Raw genomic sequence first — 22,637 nt, 5'->3', positions numbered from 1 at the left:
CATGTGAGTTAAACTGTAATGGTTCTCATGGAGTGACTGCCTCAGGTGTTATTAGTTCTGTCTGTGGTTCTCTCTGTATTTTGTACTGACTCACATTTTCAATGTGTTAGGTCTTAATTTTTTTTCCCCTGTGAACTTGTATAGTGATTGTTCAGGGCACCTAATATTGGCTATAGGCATTTTATCTTTTATGTGCTCAGCACAATTGAGAAAGTGGATCTTCTGGCGCCTTGTGGTGCTTTATTTTGGAGGAGTGGCAGATGATTTTGCTGTCTAGATAGGCTGTAAATCATGCTGCTGGAGAAGTTTTCAGGACTTGCTGTGCACATCAAGAATCCACTATCCACTGTAGGCAGTAGGAAGTCAGCAATTTTAATGACTTTAAGAGTTTTTGATTAGTCTCTGCACAAGTCTTCCTGTCTACAGTACTAATCTTTCATGTTCTGGAATAGTGCATTCAGAAAAAAAATACTAAATGAAACTTCATCAATAATTCTCAGATTTCAGCAGATACAATGGAAAAAGGTTTTGGGGTTAACACATTGCAATACTTCAGCTATTTTAGGTACGATGTCACCAGAGGTATTTAAATGTCATTTATTTGTATGCCTTTCCAAGTCTAAGAGCTGTCATTGACCATGAGTGTGGTATTTTAGTCTAAAGATTTTTTTTCAAATATGAATGAAACTCATTGTTCATTGCTATTAAGAAAAAGTTGTAGCCAGTGTTTAGCCAGAATTAGATTTTTCATGGAAGTAGCACATACATTCTGATTTTTGCATTAAGCAGAATGTGGTCCTGCTTTAAAAATGCTTCCAACAGCAATTAACATCCATCCACATGTCAATAGACAGTATAAAAGCATTGAAGATTCCCCACCACATCCACTGCCAGACAAATGGCAAATGACATTAATAGGATTTAGCCAAAGCCTCTCTACAAGTAAAGTGGAAAGGGCCAGGAGCTCCCCTAAAAGGAGTAGTTTCTTCAGATGTAATTCGGGTGCGCTGAGTTTCTGTGGGTGACCCACTGAAAGCCTCCCTTACTGGGAGGGTGTAGCGGTGGAAGCAGGCTGGGTGTGACAGTGAAAGCAGTGAGCTGGTGCAGCAGCCTGACTGGTGAGAAGATTGGAAAGGGTCATGACATCTTCCTTTGTAAGGAGAAAACAGCAAAGCTGCTTCAATCATACCACACCTATTGTGGAGAGAAACAGCAGTTTCTAAAAAAAGATTTGTCTTTCAGTGAGAACTTGGTGGGTTATTCAGAGGAGGGTGAATACAGGAACTCCTGCCTAAGTTCATGCTCAGATCTGCACAGCACAACTCAGGGAAGACTTTTTGTTTAGACAAAGGGTGCTTAAGAGAAGAAAAGTCATTTTCAAGGAGTTCTTCAGCAAGAGAAAGACCAATCAGCATTTTTGTTCAGAGCCACAATTGAAGGATTCAAGTAGCATGTTGATGCAAATCTCATTGGAGATTTGTTCCAGAGTAAGAGATTTAGAGTGTGAGTAGCTGATCTCTGTGGAGAAATAACATGTTTCTGCTTCACAGGTACTGAGCATAACCACTAAATAGCTGAATTCTCTCAGCCCTGAGTGAAGAGTTACTGATTAGCTCAGAGTTTACGTGGGGAACTAAATCTACTTTCTTCAGGAAGGACAGGCTAAAAATATGATGCAAAAGTTCCTATTCTGTTGCTTCTCTGATTTGCAGTCTTCCTCCTTATCATTCTTAAATTGAGAACTTTAACATCCTTATGTGTTAGAAAATCTTTGTTTGAAAATAGTGCCAAAGTTCTCTGTCCTCTGCCTCTGATTTGAAAATCACTAAATGTACTTTCCTGATTCCCTAACAGGTCACTTCTACCCTGAAGAATTTTTGCAACTGAAATAAATTTTTAAAATGTATTTTGTCTCTATTTGCACAATATATCATGCTGTCACCTGCTGCAAGAAATAATAAATCATGTTTAGGATAGTGTATGTCACTGAAAATATTAGATTAAAACAAAACATCTTGTCTGTGCTTTTACACTTTAAAAAATATATTGAAATAACTGTAACTGAGATAAAGAAAAATATTTACAAAACCAGGACTCACATGAGGCCCAAGTCCAGCAATGGCTTCAAGATTCTTGAGACATGACAATAATTTTTCCCAATTATAGCTGTGAAAAGTGGATGTCAAACATTGCCATTTGCACCTGGAAGATCACTTAAGAGGACTCAAAGAGTGTATAAGGCAGGGAAGGCTGTATTAAATCTGTTGTGGAAAACTTCATTTAAAAAGGTGTGACTTTGTGCCCTGAGATGCGCTGTCATTGTCTCTGCTTATGTTTCTACATTAATGGGATATCCACTTTCCTTAGGTGTATTTTTGTCTAGTCTCCCTTTCAGCAAGCTTCATCTCTCTACATGCATTTGTTCCCCAATTTCCTCTGGGCTCTATGAGGTACGCAAAGCTATCTAACACTCAGCTATAATCTATGCAATAAATGGAAATATTTTTGAGTTCAGTGTTTGAAGTGAAGTGTCAGGCATTAGCAGCCCAACAAAAAAGTGTTTTTATAGCTTGCAGTAGAGGGCCTGTGTCGCATGTTGTCAGAAATGGTGTGAAACATGCGGAATTGAAACATGCAAACTGGAACAGAGGTTGAGAATAGTGCAGAATAAAGGAAGATGAGCTTGGATGCAGAATTGTCCATGCTGCCTTTTAGGAGTGATCTCTGGATTGGACTGTCACCAAAACCACTCTCTGATGTTATAGTGGTTTCTGTCAAGTGGTTTTGAAATAGCAAGGCTTCTCCAGCGTGCAGAACACGATTGAAAACTTTTGAAGAAATGAATGTAAAATGGTACTGATTTAATTGAAGCTGTTTACTGAAATAATTGAATAGCGCAATAGATTGCTAGCATTTTACACTTATCTTCCTGTGTAAGTATTTTGTAATGGGAAATACAATGGAAAAGTAAATCCAGTGTTCATTTTTTGTGTGTTTTTTGATTTACAGCAGTCTTTGTAAGTTTTTTTTTTTGATACAGAAATATCGTGCGAGAATGAAGTTAGTATTTATTCACCTACACAATATGTATATATGTTTCCAGCATTCTAATCCAGATATTGGGCTTTTGGAATCTTTCAAAAGTGGCCTCTTAGAAGTGCACAGGAAAGGCTACTTCTCTTCCTTCCAAGAGTTCATACTTACAATGTTTGTAAATTCTTACAATAAACAGAAATTAACCTCTTAGCTTTCCTTTCTTGTAGGGTGATAGCTCCTATGTAAAGGATCGTTGGTGTGTGTTTGATGGATTCATGGTCTTTTGTCTTTGGGTGTCACTGGTTTTGCAGGTAATCGTTTCACTTCCTTTTACAATGAATAGTTCCTTGATTGTGAAAAATACATGGCACAATCAAACAAACGTGAGTTGTGGAAGTAGACTTGACCATGGATAAAATTGTTTAAAAAAACCATGCTGAATTCAACAGATTTATAATTGCACACTGCAGCATATCTACATTAGTAGTAGAATTTATCTTGATTATTTTTTCTTATTTAAGCTGAAGTTTGTTAACATAAACCCTCTGCAGTCAGAAGGAGAAAGAGGATTTTCAGAGAGACATTTCTCTCTTACTCCACATGATAGTTGTGTTCATTTCCTTCCAGTGAGTCTAGTAGGGTGCCATGGTGACCAGCTCAGGCACCTAAAGGGAGGCTTATTCCAATGGCAGATGTTTGCCATTCTGTAGTTGTAATGATATAGTGGTGGTGGTTTCATGCAGCATCATTCATACCTAACAAAACATTTTCTGAAACTCATATTAAAGCACAATGAAAAAAACCCAAAACATTTGGAAACAGTTTGATATTTTTTTTTTATAAAGAAGGGAACTTGGACATATTGCAAAAAATTGCAATGTTAAGGTATAGGTGAAATTTTGCCCTGCAAATCAATCAGTCCTTAACTGTAGGAGGTTTTCTGGATAAGCACAGGTAGAAAACTCTGACAATGAGCTTACAATAGCATAAGGATTGTAAAAGTTCTGTAGTGATTGCTGTTAGGCACTTATAAAATTTCTGACAAATTTAAGACACATTGTAATTTCCTGCTTTTTACACAGGGGAGACTTTGGTACAGGTATACCTTGTACACATGCAGAATGAAGGTTGATTGTTACAGATAAAAACTGTACATTACCCAGTTTATACATTGCCAGGTTCCCTCTCCAGTTTCATAGTACTTTGAGCAAGAATTAAATCAAGCAGTTACTCTCTGAGAGTGAGAGACAAGGATTAAAACAAGATATTTGCACCCAATCATTCAGCTAAATACTCTTTATTGAGTGCATAACCTGTCAGTGTGTTGAGGAAATGGTTCCCTGTCCTGTGCCTTGGCTGAAATTTATATTGTAAATGGAGTCTAGGAGATGATGTACAATTTTTCATGCACTTGGAAAAAATGGACAATTTATAATCATGTTGCAACTCATAGGCAATCTGTGTACATGTACATCTATATCATAGTATCATATATATCATGCAAAGAACCTTAGTGCTGTGCAATGTTAACAGATACTGATTTTCATATTGGAAATATATTAATACTTCCAATAATGTTGTAAGAAACATATGGGGTAGGACTGGCACAGAAACAGGCAGCTGGCACAAGCTTGCACTGTCTTCTTGAGTTGTTTGAGACATAAACATTATGAACATGGGCAGAGTATATTTTGTGATTTTCATTAGGGTAATTTAGAAGTGAATTAAAGTATTTACAAATACTTTTCTTTTTAAAAAGTGTGGTAGAAATAAACTGTAAAGTAAGCCAAGATGGAAAATTAAAATAAAAAACGTGTATAGTATTAATACTTTTAAAAGCTCTGGAAGTGAACACAGATGCAGGACAGGGTCTTCAAGACAAACTACTGATTCTTTTCTTTGTAGGTGTTTGAAATAGCTGAAATAGTTGACCAAATGTCACCTTGGGGCATGTTACGGATTCCACGACCACTCATTATGATTCGAGCATTCCGAATATATTTTCGTTTTGAGCTGCCAAGAACTAGGATAACAAATATCTTGAAGTAAGTAAGGCTCTTGTCTGAAAAATAACAGAGCTTATTTAAGTTTTGACTTAGAAGACTAACTGTGTAGCCAATCAGTGACCCTTCATGCTTAATGGGCATTTTTCTCCTGAGTTTTAGTTCTGGCCAAAAATTTCTTGCTATTTCCTATATTTAAGGAATCCTCAAGTTTTATAGAAAACAATCAGAACTTTCAAATGTTTAAATAAATTTTAAAGTATTTTGCTAATAAACGTAGCCGGCAATTTTCCACCAGTGGCAGTAAATTCTGTTCCATTAATATGGCCATTTAATAATCAAAGTGAATACCCTTAGTAGGGTAATATTTATAAATAACATTACATGAGCATATGCCCTGATCATTCCAGTTACTAGTATGCTTATATTGGTGTGTATACAGAGATGCAAAGAAACACATGCAATTGTGCTTGGGGCAAGATGTAATGGCAAAATACATGTCATGGTAATGTGAAAGAGTTTTTGGTCTTTATTCAATATCAAGTTTATTTCATTACTGTATCTTGTCTGTATGAGTCATTAAATACTATTTTACAAAAGCCAGATTTTGCGCATTTAATTTGGGTATTTTTTTCTACCCTTTGCAGTTTTCAGCTGGTTTAATTACCCTGACTTAGGGGTTTAGGAAAAAAATCACAGCCCCCTTTTCTATTTCTGCACAGAGTGAGAGAACAGTTTTAAGGGCAAATGTTCAGCAGGATGAAATACTGCTCTCTTTGCATGAGTATATTTTCTATTCCGTAGATTCTGTTCTTTTCAGGGGAGGCTTTGCATTGCCTGTGCTTTCAGTGACCTGTTTATCTTTTTTTCCAGGCGTTCTGGAGAGCAAATATGGAGCGTTTCAATTTTCCTTCTGTTCTTTCTTCTCCTGTATGGGATCCTAGGAGTGCAGATGTTTGGAACTTTTACGTATCATTGTGTGACTGATGACACACAGCCAGGGTGAGTTCGCCTGTGCAGGTGTGACATGGGCCTGTTCTTTCATTGTATATGTTTTATTTTAGTTGGCATCAGTAGATGTAAAATGGACTTAATAGATTAAAAGCAGTCCAGCAAAATACACTAAGGCAAACTGATGATTCGTCAACTTTTGCACTCCTCTGTCTTTTCCTAGAATGTCTTTTTTTGGGGCCAGACCTAAAGACGCCCTAGAATCATAGAGTCACGGAATAGTTCAGGCTGGAAGGGACCTTTAACAGTCATCTAGTCCAACCTCCCTTCAGTGAGCAGGGACTTCTTCAACTAGGTGAGGTTGCTCAGAGTTCCTGTCCAAGCTGACCTTGCATGTTTCCAGGGATGGAGCATCCACCACCTCTCTGGGTAACCTCTTCCAGTATCTAAGGCCCTTTCTGAATTAATAATTCTCTGTGACCTGATGCTCAGATTCAAAGACACTTTTTTTCCCAACCTTCGCAAAATACTGATGATAATATTTTACAATGGTAATTGATTATGCACCATGTTCTTGATTCAACATGTACTTAACCACAAGATTACCTCGAAGTACAGTATTACCTCTTGACATGGCTCATAAAATCACAGATAATATGCTTACATATTGTGTTGAATTGAGGGCTTGACTGTGTCCTTGGGTACCATTACATTGTGATACTCTATTACATCTGTTTCTTTGGTCCCTGTTCCTTTGGATACTGTTCCTTTGGATAGGGAGATGTTGGCTCTGGAGCTGTGGCCTTTACTCTAGTCAAAATTGGATACTTTTATTCCTGTTTTGAATTTGTCAGAACATAAAATTAATAGAGTAAGCATTGTAAGAAAGCAGAGCACCACTTAATCTGCTAGTGAGCTGAATAAAATTTCAGATGATTACAAAACTCTGTGTTAAAGCTTTTTCTAAAATAGAATCTAAAAACTATCAAATATAAAATTAGAAGTGGCAGATACAAAAAATGTTATAAAATTTTTGAGAATATGCTAGACCAAATACCAAAATATGGTATTTTGTTAAATTAAAAAGAAAATTACTTTGGGACATTTTCCTAATTATATAATCAATAATATAGTAAAATATGGAGCTGATCTGCATATACGTCATGCACATATATTCTAACAGTCTAACTGTTCCTCTGTTTTTAAAGAGAAAATCTTAATAGCGCAGATATTTTGACAGTTTCCTGTAGACATGGGGAAAAAAATTCTTTGTAAAAAATTTGCTTGTGGCAATGAGAAGGTCTGCAATTCTGTGAGTTACAGAATGTTGTTTGAAAAAACAAGTGGAATACACATTGCAAGAAAGATTGGGCATCATGTAATTGTGTCATGGAATATAACTTTTCCTTGAAATCAGCAGAAAAAGATGAAATGTTGTCACATTACTAATGTTTGCCATATGGAAATTTTAGTTTGTAATTTTGGGGCTGCCCATAAAAATTTTGTTAATTTTTTCTACACGTGTTGGGCTGCTCTCTGAATAAGGCATTAATACTTTTTGTAAAATGGTATACAGAAACCCTTCAATTTTAAGTTTTTGAAAGGCTGGATTACAGAAAAACCTTAAAAGGGACAAATATCCAGTGTATAAAATAAAATTTAAAACCTGCCTAAATAGGGTTAAAGTTGGAAAAGTCGAGTATGCACAACTTACAGAACTCCGGACTTGAGGTTGAATATCTGGCCTTAACTCCTTTTTCTTTCAATATCATCAAGTATATGTTTTTAGCTGTATAAGTATTAGAAATCTAATTTAAGTTACTTTTAATGTACCTGGGATAGGCACCTTCAGTAAGCAGTTAATCATTTTTGCCATCTTCAGACCAGACTTATAATTTTAAATTACTCCTATGATTGCGTATGATGACTACAGTTACATTGGACACCACTTTTTTTCTCTGAAAGTGTTCCTCCAATTATTCTGATGAATGATGCTCCTCCAAAGAACAATATACATTTTTCTTTGTTATTGACACGTGGACCTATGCCTCAGTTTTGGCATATTGCTCATTCCTACTCTGAAAATACTGATTTCCTCTTCTTGCTTGTAATACTCATCACTATATGTTGTGAAGACTTATACCTATTTGTTCCTGTTTTAAATTTGGAGGAATGCAGTGCAGAAAGTCAAGTTGGAGTTAGGGTATGCCTTCCTCATGTAGATCAGGACTGACTTTCCTGGAGTTAGCTCCAGAATTTATAATTCCCACCATGGGCTAGAAAAATAAATATAGGGAAAGAAATAACAGTTCAGTTGCAAAAAGAGGACAACTACATCTGCCCAATATGGACAACAGATCTGAATTTGATCCAATATGGATCAACAGATACTGGTCCAAAATATAGTCAGAAAGAAGGGGACATGTCACTTCTGAATCCAGGAAAGTTTATTGGCTGGGATGTAATAGAGCACAGAAGTATGAAAATTGTCTTGCCAAATTTTACTTTTGTGTTTGAGGTTCAGTTTCTCAGTTTTATAATGAGGGTTAAACATTCCTCTCAGAGGTTGAGTCTGTCTGTCTGTCTCTCTGTTTCAGGTGGCTTAGTTCCAGGCAATGGAGAGTGGCCAAAGTTGGCTGTACTTGTCCTTAAATAACTTCTGTCTTTAATGAGCCACAGCTGTAATCTTTCAGTATTTTTTCAAACCAGATCCCAGGCTCCCAAGTCAAGATTAGAAAAATGAAACACATTCAAATAGTGACCACCTGTAAAAACTTTAATTTTAGGCGATTTGCCTCTTATTATGCAGAACTCCATGGCAAGCAGGACGGCTAAGACTTTTTTTGTGGTCAAGACTTCATCTATTTCTGACATTTTAGAACTATCTCTTAAGTCTACTGCCTTAGAATTATTATTATGAGGAAGTCAAGTTTCTTTTGAAAATTGTGTCTTAAAATCTTCCTATTCTTTTTTATTTGAAAGGATATGGTATCCTCATCAGACACTTTTTGCCTCTTTGCAGCAAGTTCTTTTATCTTCCCATCCTTCTCAATGCTCACATCCTGTCTCTCCACCTCCAGAGTAATTTTCTGATGTTAACTATGACAAACAGAAATACTAAAGTGAGCTAACCACAATCTGAGTTTTCATTCTCAGAAATCGGCAGAATCTGACTTCTTACAAAGGCTGAAAAGTTTATTGTTGTTTGATAAGTCCTTTTTTCATATATTCTTACAATTATCTTCCCTATAAGGAACATTGTCTTCTTCTTAGACAATTTTATTACTCTATTTCCTCATGATTATGACTTATCTTTTTTCAACTATGCTGTAAAAACTTTTTTTCTGATGAAATCTCCAACCAATATATCTTTTCCTGCCAAGAATTGGTGTATTACATGGATTTCCATAGTATGGATCTTCTTTAGTTGTTTAAAGATGGTGTGTTTGAAATGTAATCTATATATAATCAAATTGTCTTGATAAAACTATATACTATAAACAGTTTGACAGGCTTGGGTTTTTTTTCTTACATCAGAGATTAATTTCAGAGATATAAAATATAAGGGGAAAATAGTTGTGTTCCAGATTTACTGTCATTTACTCTTAGTATCCTCCAGTATACAAAAGGTACATTTACACAGTACAGGAGAGAGAAATTTTGTCTAAATCACTGTTGTAGCTACTTAGTGCTTTCTTTATTTTTACTCCTAAGATACATTTGACTACACAAGAATAATTCCAAAGCACATTATCAGTTTATATGTATTCCCCAACAGTAAATTTTCCTTTTGTAAATCTTAGTCTGCACTGGAGCTAAGGAAAATGAAGCATCATCAAAAGAGAAAAACCTAATGTGGCTAACTGCCATAAATTGTAGTACTTGCCTATTTATTTTCCCGAAGTCATTCTTTAAGGTGCCTTTTTTTAACACTTTTGATAAGGTATAGGCTGAATATTTCTGTAGGCCTGTCTGCCTGTCACCATGGAAGTCAATTTAAAATCCTTCTTTGCAAAGTTTTTTTTTGTTTAAAGCAGGAGATGCCCAGGAAAACAGATAAGAAAAATAATTATTGAGTAATGGAAAGATCTAAGAGGCTTCTGTTCATCTTTCTATCTGTCTGTGGACAGGCCACGAAAATGTCAGAAAACAGCTTCAAAGACTCTGAAGCTGAGCGTTCACCACAATATCTAATAGAGGAAATAAATACAATTTAAAAGAAAAAAAGAATTTGAGATTCTGTCTTACATCAGCAGTGGGAAAGTAAGAACGAGTAATTAGGTTTCTGAGAAAGGGAAGAAATCAAAGCTCAAGCTCAAAAGATCAGTGTAATAGGACTTCTTTAACAGAGCATATTACTTTATTGATTTAGTGAACAACCAGATCTGCTTTAGTCTTTTGAGACTTTCACCATCTCTCTTACTGGTAGCATGGCTCTAGTATAAACTCTTCAGGGACAAGAGATATGGAAAAAAAATTACTTTTCCAGGCCTGATGTTTTTTAAACCCCAACCAAAACCAATTAAAATACAGCATCAGTCAAAAAGGGAAGCAATTCAGTTTAAATGGACTCATGTCAGAAGAATGGATGAGGATGCTGATGTGGTGAGCAGTATTGGTACTCAGGAGAAAGAGCCTTTAGGAGTTGGGCTCTTGTCGCTTTCAGGGGGCATGTGATTTCTGAGCAGACATCCTATTTTTTTTTAGAATTGTTATACAGATAGTTACCCAACGTAATTACAGTGTTGATTCATTTAACACAGATTTTACACTGTTTTTGTTTTTCAAGCTCAATTTTAAACAAAATGGTGACCTTTTCATGATGGTCTAGGATAGAATGACGAGAACACAATTACTTCAGCTCCTGGTGGCTCAGTAATGACATGTACTTGTCTGTATTAAGATTTGGAGCAATTTAAGTTTACACAATTCTCTGTCTCAGTGCAGACATCAAAGTTGATTGAATTTCTTCTGAGCCTGTCAATTTTTATGAGATTTTTTTTTTTTTAAATAAATCTTTTTGAGTAAACTGAAGTGGATTTTATACATTATTGGGAATTTGGCTTACTATAAATACAAGAATTTGAATAACATAATCTCCTCTTTGCTGTAGGGAAAGTTTTATATTGAGCCATAAGATTTTTACCTGATAATCGCTGTACAGAAGTAAGGCCTTACAGAAGTAAGGTGAGTACTGAGCTTTCCAAGGAAACCTGTAGGAGACCAGGATTCCAGAAGTCAGAATATTCTCCAATGTATCACAAAATTGAGGGAAAAACCGGACATCCCCAGAAAAATGGATGTGATCTCCATCCAAGAGTGATCTCCATTGAATCTTCCCGATGGGTGATTGGGTAGAGTTTGATTTCTTAAACATAAAGGAAGCTAGGAAATTTCTGTTCTTTATATTGCAAGAGGAATCCAGGCAACTGATAGAGAAGGCTGTGGATGTCCTGACATTCACAGGTTAAATAGCAGTTATCACTGAGCAGTATATCTAATTTAATCTTGAAATGCTGTGCAAAAGAATCACTTCTAGATGTGCAAGCATTTATAAGGAATACTGAGAAAGAATTTTAAAGAAAATCTGTTTCCATGTTGTTTCAGATCTCATTTCATGAGTGATCTATTTCATACACTGTTTTGAAAACCAGGGGACTGCTTTCAGTTTTTTATTGTTGTCTGGAAGCTGAATGTGATGCCTAAATTCTATTCCTCTCCCAGTCCCTTGGATTAATGCAATTCAGTAAGGCCTGGGAAATGCTGGAATATTCATCCATCCCGAGATATTAGTGAGCACACATCATCTCAGCTATTTTATTAGTTCTGAGAACTTGTGGAGGGTGAGTGGGAAGCAGGAAAACAGTAGAAGTCTAAAAAAGGAGGAAGGAGACAGGACAAGAAAAGCCAGGGAATTATATCTGGAATACTGTAGGCTTAACTTCTTTCCCTGATAGAATTCTGTGGTGAATAAACAAAACTTGTGTGAGCAGTTGGAAGAAAACAAGGACGTGAGTAGGAGCTAATATGGATTTGTAAAGGATAAACCATGTCAAACAAATATAATTGCCTATGGCAGCATAACAGCCATGTGAATTCGATGTCATATTTCTTTCGTTTAGAAAGGCTTTGTAGCAGTCTCACACGACATTTTTCTAAGCTGGCAGGAGAAACATGGTTAATGTGAAGCTAATCATAGAATAGGTCCAAAACTGCTTAAAAAAACATGCTCAGTGAGATGCTATTAATGTCAGAACAGAAAGAACGGGGATCCACTTAAGTCTGCCATGTGCTTTTTGGAGTTTCATTAGCAGTCTGCATGGTAGCACATAGACTACACTTACTGCACTGAGGATGATGTGAGGTTGGGAAGGACTGCACATGTTTCGGAAGGCAAGATTAGAACAAAAATGGTCTTGAAAAATTGAAGACATGCTCTGAAAAGTTGGATGAAAGGCAGCAGGGACAATATACTACACTTAGGAAAAAGCAGCTGTACAAATACAGCATAGTGAGTCATGTGGAAAAGGTAGTTTTTCATAAAGTGATTTAGAAGCATAATGGAGGAACAGAGATCAACAGTACTGTGCTCTTGTAAAAATGTATAATTGTAGTATCTTACAACCTATAGGCATCGTCTGGAGAGAGTCTAAAGGAGACATATATCAGCAGAGCTGATAAAGAGTGTTCAGCAGTTTTTTAAATTTAAAAAAGTAGTGGACATGTCACAGGTTTTGCATGAATAAGCACTTTTGCACAGAGTAAGGGAATCTGGTCGCTCTTTCTGTAATACACTAGAATAAGAAGTACATGTACGAAATTTCAGGATGAAAATTTCATGTTAGACAGGACATTAGGAAAAAAGGTTGCAGTGGTGGGTATAAAGTTGCACCTATTTCTTAGACAGGCTCCCAGTTTCATTCCTGAGGATCTTTAAAACAACCTGTGGGAACTTCTCTTGGGAAAAGTAGCAATAGACTGGGGCAGAGAACTATATTTAATGTCCTGTTGTGTTTGTATCCAACCTTATTTTTCTGTGATTTTACGTGGTCCTTCTTGACATAACAAAAGGTCAGGTACTGTTATCCTGGGCATCTGAAGAGCTATTTACCTTTGCTACATCCCTTTTAAAGGGAGATACATTGGAAGTGGGAAGGATTGGATGCAGAGCTACTGTGCGTTAGGACAGAAGTGAGGGAGTGGTTTCCTACAGTTTTTATTGTTTTCTCTCCCTTTGTGCACCAACTTTGGTGAGAGCCTATTCATTAATATTCCAACTTCATTTTTCATCCTACCCCACATGGAATGTCCAAACCTCCCACCAAAACTTGCTTTTTACTATCAGAGGTGCTATTATAATTTTTTGTGTTCCAGTTACATAAAATATGTTTGTACTCAATCTTTACATACATCTCCTATCACTGCTTTTTTAGCCCCTATATAGTTGATCCCTCACTCCCCTGTTTCCTCTCTCATGTAAGATAGAAAAGTTTTTAATAAATTTCAAGAAAAGCCCCCAAATCCAACATCACTCCTTAGTGCAGAAGACCTACCTTTATACTTAGTGAACTACACTGTTTGTACTTGACACAAATGTATACCACATTTGCTCTTTTCCAGTGCCTAAAATACTTGCCACCCTTTTGTCCCTGTTGTAGCAGGCTGCGCTGGGTTCACTGATGTGTGATTTGACCAGTTTTCTTCACAAATTTGTACATCACTGCTGCCTTCCTCCTTTCAGCTTTTCGTCTTCATTTCCAGTTTGTCTCAAATAAAGGCTTAGCATCCTCATGCCTTCTCCTACTTAAGGGCATCTGCCAAGGCAGCAGGAACAAGAGTCATTACCTGGTACAGTTTAACTTTTTGTGCTGTCTGCCTCTTTTCTTGATTGTCGTGGCCATTGCCTAGTAGCAGTATTAAAGCTACAGTCCAAACCAACTTATTGTACACCTTCTACCTGGCAGGTTAATGAGAAGGATTTTCAGCTCCTATTTGAGGACAGAGCTTTGGTTACAGACATTCAATGCCTCATTTAATTTTTCTTTAGAGCTGGAGGTAGTCTGTAGGCTTGAAGGGTAGACCAATTTGATATTTTACATTTGGGTCTCTTGGGAACCCAGCAATATTTTAGATCCCTGAAAAAGTTATTTGAGCTTACTGTAGGTTTGCAGCTGTGTATTTTAATGATACTTCTGCTTGCAATGCCCTGACAGAGAAGCCCTTTCACCAGATAAAACAGCAATCCAGTTCTGACAGTAAGTCTTCCTTCCCACTTTGAGTACCAGTCATGCTATCAAATGGAGATATCAAGCTGCTTTCTCCCAGGTAAAGTGAGAGCTTTGGCAGATGGGCTTTCTCAGATGGGCAGTCACCAAATGCTAAATACTTCCCTTTTTGAGCTGACTGGATGATGTTGAGAATTTTTTCTTATGTTCTCAGTGGTAGCAGCCCCTTCTGCTGGGCTAAGTCACATCTGCCATTTCAGATGTTTGTGACTGGTGTGTGTAAATTAATTTGATGAAGTCATCCTGTGTATGGTCTTTACACTTTGCAACACAGACTTTAGGAAGGAATTAGTTTGCATGTAGTTCAGATTTGGATTCAGGGCAGTATTTTTTTATCATGCTGAAGATAACCCTGTATGGTGCCTAAGGAAAAAGTCTAGTGAGATAAAACTGCATGTTGCAGTGGTCCAAAGAAAGTGTCAGGAAAAACTTCTCCACTCATTGGCTGTAGCTAACTCTGCTTTGTGGGTGAGGCATCCAAAAATTCTTGTAAGATTTGATGGAAGTAATACCCAGATGAACTTCAGTCTTGGGATTTTCAAATCCTACAGTGCAGATTATCGGCCTTGCGTTTTCCCCATAGTGGTTAGACAGCAAATTGGAAGATACTTTTCTCTATTTCATCCAGAGAACTCCAATATATAACCTTAGGATTTTTTGAAGTGGTCCTGAACATATTTTAAAATCAACTTGGATACAGTCTTCAGCTTAGATTGTTATACAAATTTCAGTTCATGACTTTGCAATTTAAAAGACAAGAGAGGTGTTTTTTTAGTCTTTCTTTTAAATTCTATAAATAAATGCTGTTTTGGATTATAATAGTACTATGTGTATGAGATCACTTTAACGTGTAAATAAGTCTAATTTAATATACCTCAGTGAGATGCAGATTCATGCAAGCTAGCTGGATTTGATTTTAACTCTTTCTGTTTATGTCCTATGTATTAGAGTGACTGCCTCCTTCACTGTGTAAATGCCATTAATTCATGTTGTTTTGATTCTTCTGAAACAAGTTTTGCATTAGCATACATATCATGCAATTGCCATTTGAATTCAGCTCTGTCAGGATGCCTGTTGCAGTCACAAAAATGGAGTGTCATAGAGTTGTTATGTCACATGGAATTTGATGAAATATCAAAATAGCACTGTTTGTGTATGCTACTTTATAAACAAATGCATACTGGCACTTCTGACATTTTATTTTTTGAGCTTTTTTTCTAGAGCTTGTATGTACATTTCAGCACTTTCCATAGGATATATTTCTTCTTTTACTAATGTTTCTGTGGTGAACTTCAGTGACTTAGTTACTTGGAAGGGTAATGGCTGAGTAAATTGAATTTAATTTCCTCTAATGCCAGTTACAAGTGATCAAACCACTAGCTTGTCAAATTTGTTGAGTACCTGCAACCATCCTGTTTTTATTTGGGCATTCTCATTTGCTTCATTTCATGACACTATTGCCTTTGTGTAATTTAAGTGATCTGCCATGAGGACAGAATCATCTGACTTTGATGTTAGCACCTGCGCTAGGAATCTAAATACCCTGAATTTCCTCTCTTAGCTGTCAGAGAGAGAAGGATGCCTCAGGAGTGTGGATGAACCCACTGACCTTGAACTTCTGGAGATGTATTTCTCTCTCTCTGTCTTCATTGCCTAAAATGAGGTAGGGTAAGTCAGGACATCAGAGCTGCATTCTTTACTTGTGCAGCTCCTTCTAGGGGTTCAGCAAAGAGATGTTGAATCTTTGAACATCTGCACCCTGAAGTATGAGATAAGGTTGGTGATTTAATCTGAATCTGTTCAAAATTCCTGTGCAGTGAGTAGCAGTAGAAGGAACATCAAAGGTACATTTTTAGGTCACATGTGAAATGAAAAAAATACTACAATCAAAATCAAACCCAACTTTATTCAGTATCGCTGCCTCACGTAATAGGCAGTCTGATGTAATGATGCCTTATTACTGAATATGGGCAGGAGAAGAAAGTGTGTAAGACTAGTACTTTTCTTAATTTGTTGAATAAACATGTAAATAATTTTCTTCTTCTAAAATTGGCAAAAAACAGTAAGAATATCCGAGTTCCATATACAAACTCCAACTTAGACACTACAAGATTGTGAAAACTGACCAAAAAAAAAAAAAAAACTAATACCTGAAAATGAACAGATAAATAGTGAATAAAAGATCTAAACTGAATTGCAAGATATTAAAAAAGTAATTTATGTTGGGTAAAATTACTGAAAGAAAATATATTAGCAGTAGTAAAATATTACAATATCTATGTATTGAATTTAAAATTAAAAGTAACTATTGGATCATCTAGTCAGACTTCAATTTGTTTCCCTTCTATGACACCTTATAGCTTGTGTCTGACTCCAGTGCATCTACTAGGTGTGTATTTATTCTTGACTGGTTTGCAGAAGAACAGTCATAAGCAAAGGAACTTCTTGTTTCTTATAAAAACTATTTCACTGCTTAAACAATGTTTTTAATTCATCATTTTAATTTGTCTGGATTCAGCTATTATCTTTCTACAATTGTTATACTTTTTTATGCCAGATTATACAGAACCTTAATTCCTAGTATTTTCTCTGTGTGAATCCACTTACAACAACTGAAGCACCTTTCGATATGTTTTTCAATAAACTAACATTATTTAGCTCTTTAGGTCTTTTACTGCAAACCATCTTCATTGTTATAGTTTTAATTTTTTTCTATGACTTCCTCAGTTTTTAAATATTAAACTATGATCAAAAATATGTATTTAATGCTAATCATAATTTGTATGAGTTTCATACACAAAGGAAAATTAAGTCATTATTGCTTTTGTGTGTACAGTCCGGGGAAGAGGATTTTCTTTTACCATGATGTTATTGGGACCAGTATGAGAGGATGCCTAGTTATATCCCCTCATCTCAAATTTTATGTGGCATGTGTATTCTATAATACAGTATTTCCATCCTCTTATCCCTTTTAATCCATAGGCCATGGGCCATATAATTTGCTTTTAGTGATCCTGCCATTATAACCTTGCATTTGGCTGTATTAAAGCACATTTTGGGTTGTTTGATCAAGCTAGCCAAATAATTCTGATAACTTGTCATAATACCTTGTTCTTATTGTTATTTATGTTTCTATCCTTATTCTTAATTTTATATGTTTCTCCCTCACTGATTCTGGTAGATCAATGTGGTCATTTCACTGGGAAGAATTTTTTGGCATGTCAGTTAAGAAGTTTTCAGCCCATTTAGCTGGTACTTTATTATATAGTGCCAACTTTTTAATCAGTCATGTTTTACCAAATGAATTGCTTTAAAAAGTCCAAGATAGGCAACTTTATTTGACAAATCTGTAATCTTACAGAAATCATGTTACTATGATGAGAATTATTTTCTCTATATCCATTCTGGCTGCCATTTATTACATTAATGTTCTTTACTCTTTAGCAATTAGACTTTTTATCAGCTTGCTCTTTCTTTTGTCTTGCTTGATGTTAGGCTAAGCACTTGGGCTGCTTGTTCTTTAAATATAAATGGCACATTAGCATTCTTCCGGAATTTCCCTGCTATTTCAAGATTTATCAAAAATTAATGGAAGAGATGCCCTCGGTTATTTGGGCTTGTTGATTTGAATATAATTATCCCTAGCAGATGCTGTTTGGTATTCTCTTCAGTTACTAATTCTTGATTAGTAGAATCCGTGTTTGCCAAGCTAAAATGTAAAATATGGAATATTGCCAAAGCTTAAGCTTTGTGTTTATGTTGTTTGTAAAGCCACAAGTCCTTAAGCATGCCCTGTCTTATCTTTCAATATGATAAAAGTAATGAATAGATATAAGAGAAAATCTGTTAACAGAAAGAGTTGAAAGCTTTATAGTTATAATTACAGATATAATTATGAGAAACATTAAATATGGATGAAGATTTCGCACTTACAGTTTAAAAGATAACACAGATTTTGTTGTTGGATTAAAAACAGGAAACTGGCTCTGAAAGTATGGCACATGAAACTTGAGATTTAAATTTGACCAAAAGTAAAACATGACATTTAAAAATGACCCTCAGGAATACTAAGCTTATAAAACATCAAAGGAAGAATCGTGCCTAAACTAACTAATCTGCAGTCCTTAAACCAGAGAGGTACTCTCTGACATTTCTTTCACTTTCAACAGTGATTTTGGATGACAGTTACTGGATTCTCTAGAACCTGTAATGGCTCCAGCAGCAGCATGGTTCTACGTTGCCATCTCTTCCAGCACAAATTAAAAGGTGTATCAGTAGAACTCAGTTGCAGTATGGTGCCATTTCACTGAAGTTAACAGTTATATATATGTGTCTCACTACAGTGACAGGAAAGTTTGCTCACACTGAGTGCACGTTGAAAAAATTATGCCCAATCATAATGATTTACTACTGCAAATTTTAGAAATATCAATATCAGTGATTTATTTATTAACATTGTCCTTTTGAAGCTGAGGTCATAATGGGGTAATAATTATGAAAATAGTAAACAGAAGACTTTGTGATAGAAACAAATCTGTTACAATTATTATAGCATGATATTATTATTATTCTAACAATCATGCAGGAGCAGCTGTTATTATTGTTAGGCCTGTAAAAAGAGCACTAGTGTATGGAAGTAGTATAGGAGCCATCTCTTAACAGCAGTTGTATGTACAGAGTTTCCCACTTAGAGAAAGAAAAGAAGAAGGAGAAAAGTACTTGATTGGATGAGCACACAAAGAATTAAGACATGGCTTTGGGAATAAGAGACACATATAAAAGGGAAAAGCAAAGGAAATTTGCCTAGGTGCTTAGATTGTTTTCATGGTGACAATGCAACAAATAAACTTTAACCTTTTTCAGTTTTACTTTTTGCAAGGAATCAGGTAAAAAGCAAGCAATTTGCCATCTAAGCTTGCTGTCTTTCAAGTTCCCAGAGTGTCTGAAAACAAATATAACTTGGAATATTAAATAAAAATTCAAATATTTTTTACTACCTAATGGAATGATCAAGTGTATAGCAATTGCTATGAATTATCTGAGCCTTTAAGAGGATAAGTTCTAATTAGAAAGGTAATTTAAGCTTCCCTTCTCCACAATGTTTCTGTGTAATACTGTCATAAGAATCTTAATCACAGATTTTCTCATTTTTATTGGTATAAAATTACAGCCATTAATTATAGTTATGCCATGAGTATTTTTTGCTTTTTATCTCTGTAAATTCTCTTCCTTAAGGAAAGTCTTTTGGTTGGTGAACAAGGTTGTATGCTCTATAACTGGCTGAAGGTACAGGGGAAAACAAACTAAGGCTGACGGCTTGGCTGATCATAGGGAGTTTCACTTTTTTGTAACTTGAAGAGGTTTCACTTTGATGCACTTATCCATGGGCAGGAATTTGGTGTCACTGAGGTATCCAAGATGCTCAAGCAGGACACAGGGCTCTCAGAGACCTGAGACCTCCTAGATCACCATCAAATGATGAGGGCTACCATGAGACATCCCCAAGGCAGCAGTAATCAGTGTGAGGAAAATAAAATTGAATTACAAGTTTTGGCTATTTGCATGGGACTCATTGTGGGAGGGAGTTTTAAATCTAGAGTGTGAAGTGTTGGTGACTAAAAAACTTATTCTGCATTTGGTGTGAGAATCTGTTCTTTTGCATGCTTTAATGAATTAGAAATATATTTGTGATAAAGAAGTTTTTATTTGCTACCCTAGAAATTAGCATTTGCTATATCAGACTTGTGACCTGAGAGGTTCCACTGCCATTAATATACATCTATACATATTTTGCTTTTATATTTTGTTGTTTCAAAAAAAGCACCAAAACATTGTTAAAAACAGAATGCTTATGACAGCTGACCTTACTTTCCCAGTATGAATTCAGCTTGTAAATTACATCTCATTTCATAAAATACTGATAAAAGATAAAATTTAAAGTTTTAAAAAATAGGCTCGTGGACTATGATAATTCTGTTGAATGGTGCAAGGAAGTGTTTTTTTGGTAGTAGATCACCCTGCTTTTCAGAATAAAGACCAATTAATCAGGTATCATTGACCTATATATGTCATATCATTGACCTATATATGTCAGAGAGCAGTGTATCATATAAATCAGATAATTTGTCTAAAGTCAATGTAGACACACAGTATTACTCCATCAGAAAGCATTTATTGAGAGATCCTAGCCCAGCATCCATTTAGTTTGAGCTTCAGGAGCAAGGTCTCTGTAGCATGGACTTCTCTGGATTTATTTAAAATTTATTGCTAGAGTCTCATTAGCTTGGTGCTTTTCCCTTGTGTTCTGGCAATATGGCAAAGCAGAAGCATCTCTTCCAAAACTTATAGGATTGGATTTCTTTTTTCAGAATTGCATGTTCAAAGTTAGACATCTAGCAGAATAAAAAACTATAATTCTTATCTAAAAGAAAAATCTTTTTTCAGTCATCTTATCTAAGCTTATTTCTGTATTAGTACTTGCAGTGTCCATTTTTAGTTTAGGTTCTATCACTTCCTGAATTTGTTGCTTGACATTAAATCACAGTCATTGAGAGTAACCTTTAAAGTCTTCAGAACGGCATAATCTTTCTCTGTTCTCAAAGGTTTTTGTTATCCTTCATCGTATGCTTGGTGTGATTTTGATGAAGCTGGGTTCATAGGGTCCCCCAGGTCACTAATGAAAATGGATAGCACAGAACACAATGCCAATTCCTCTGAGCCCCAGTTAATGTATTGCTCCCTCTTTGGAAGCTGCACCGTTGCTACTTATTTACATCATGATCTACCAGCCATTTTTTATGTCTGCTATGGTATTTTTAACAGGCAGTAGCTCTCCAGTCAGCAGCTGGGCAGTGCCTGGTTTTGTACAGGGACAGACATTGTGTTCCTTTTAACAAATACAGAAAATCGTTCAGCTCCAGTAAAGTCATTTTTACTTATTGACTTCTTTACCTAATCAACCATTTGAAATATTTTTTTATTATCTTATCAGTAAGTATAATAGTTAGGTTTTGTTTTGGGTTTGGTTTTTTTTTTTTAGATTTTCTGGATCTGGAAACTGCACAAGAAGCTTTCTAATTTGGAATGGCTTTCTGGTGATATCTTAGAAAATTAATAGAATACCAGAATAAAAAAATCCCTTTTTTTTCCCCATTTCTATTTTCAGCAGAGAAAGTCAGGCTAGTAGAAAACAGGAAGCTAGAAGCTGCCATGGTAATTTGTGTCTTAAGGTGTGAAAACCCCTCTTTGAAGAACTGCCCTAATAAGGAGAAGGTGCTAAAAGAGGGATTGTTCTCACTTGAACACATAGTGGTTGAAAGTCCAGTTTTGTAACAGATGCCATGGAAAACAGGCACTGTACTCCCAAGAGACATCAATTCATGTCCTTCCTGTGGTATACATATGTATGTAATCATAACATTCTTCAGGAACTTAAAAACATGCCAGAGTAACAGTCCTATACCTTTTGCAACAATCTTGTTATTGAAGGATGCCGACCACCTGAAGTGGAGTCAATTATCTCCTTCCCCATCCTTGGCATTCCTGTGGAGATTTAATTTCTCAGCTCGCCTGTTGGGTTGATGCTGCACTCCACAGACACTGAATACTCTGCACAGAAATATTGTTGGACTTTAGGGGTAAATTATTTCTTATTCATAAATTTATCCAGGCAATTTATCCTGTTCAGCAAGACATTTAAGCACATTGCCTAATTGAACTTTTGAGATGCTTAAAACTAATTATGGGCTGAATCAGTATCTCAGTACTTAATTGATACTGAGTATGGCCAATGAAGGAATAAAATTTAAATCGTCTTGAAAACATCTGTTGATATTCTAGCCACTTCTAGATATCTGATATTCTCTAGTCCATGTGTACTAGTCTATGCTTATTTACTGTCTTGAGGCAGAACACAACTTGCCAAGTGACAGTGATCCAGAAATGCCTGTATCTGTAGAGGTGTACTATAAGCAGAGACTTCATTTTCAGCCTAAATCATACTCGGTGCTTGGAGACAGCTTTTATTTTTTTTCCCCCTTCAAGAGGAGGTTAAATTAAAAAAAAATTATCTAAGTTTAAATGAAGCACTTAAATGAATGCTTTGCATTGCAGTGATTGAGAGCCAGCAATGCTTTTAATAATATGCCCTCACGCTGCTGCCCTCTTGGGATTTGAGGGATTGTCTAATGCAAACCATAATGTGTAATTCGTTAGCTACCAGTAGCTGGGCTTCTGAATCTGCCTGAGCCAATGAATTAATTTTAATTTCTAAAAATATATGTAAAATATTGCTTTTTGTTAATCCTGTATATGTTAATGGCTTTTGGATGGCAGTATCATAAATCTAACATAAAGCCTGCAA

At 35.8% G+C, this 22,637-nt stretch overlaps 1 protein-coding gene across 7 annotated transcripts in view; it reads left to right on the top strand.

Moving 5' to 3' along the window:
• Positions 1–22,637, top strand: part of NALCN (sodium leak channel, non-selective) — a 230,477-nt gene that overhangs the window by 26,498 nt on the left and 181,342 nt on the right. For 6 of the 7 annotated variants that reach the window (XM_068182541.1, XM_068182537.1, XM_068182539.1 and 3 more), the window contains 3 exons: positions 3,264–3,347; positions 4,942–5,081; positions 5,913–6,041. In XM_068182541.1, the coding sequence (XP_068038642.1) occupies positions 3,264–3,347; positions 4,942–5,081; positions 5,913–6,041 (353 nt within the window). Of the gene's footprint in view, positions 1–3,263; positions 3,348–4,941; positions 5,082–5,912; positions 6,042–22,637 lie in introns of those variants that run through there. The other variant, XM_068182542.1, reaches the window with a different exon arrangement.

This window comes from Anomalospiza imberbis, chromosome 2, assembly GCF_031753505.1.
Source record: "Anomalospiza imberbis isolate Cuckoo-Finch-1a 21T00152 chromosome 2, ASM3175350v1, whole genome shotgun sequence".
In the NCBI taxonomy this organism is placed as follows: Eukaryota; Metazoa; Chordata; class Aves; order Passeriformes; family Viduidae; genus Anomalospiza; species Anomalospiza imberbis.
This window is presented reverse-complemented; position numbering and strand designations above follow the sequence as displayed.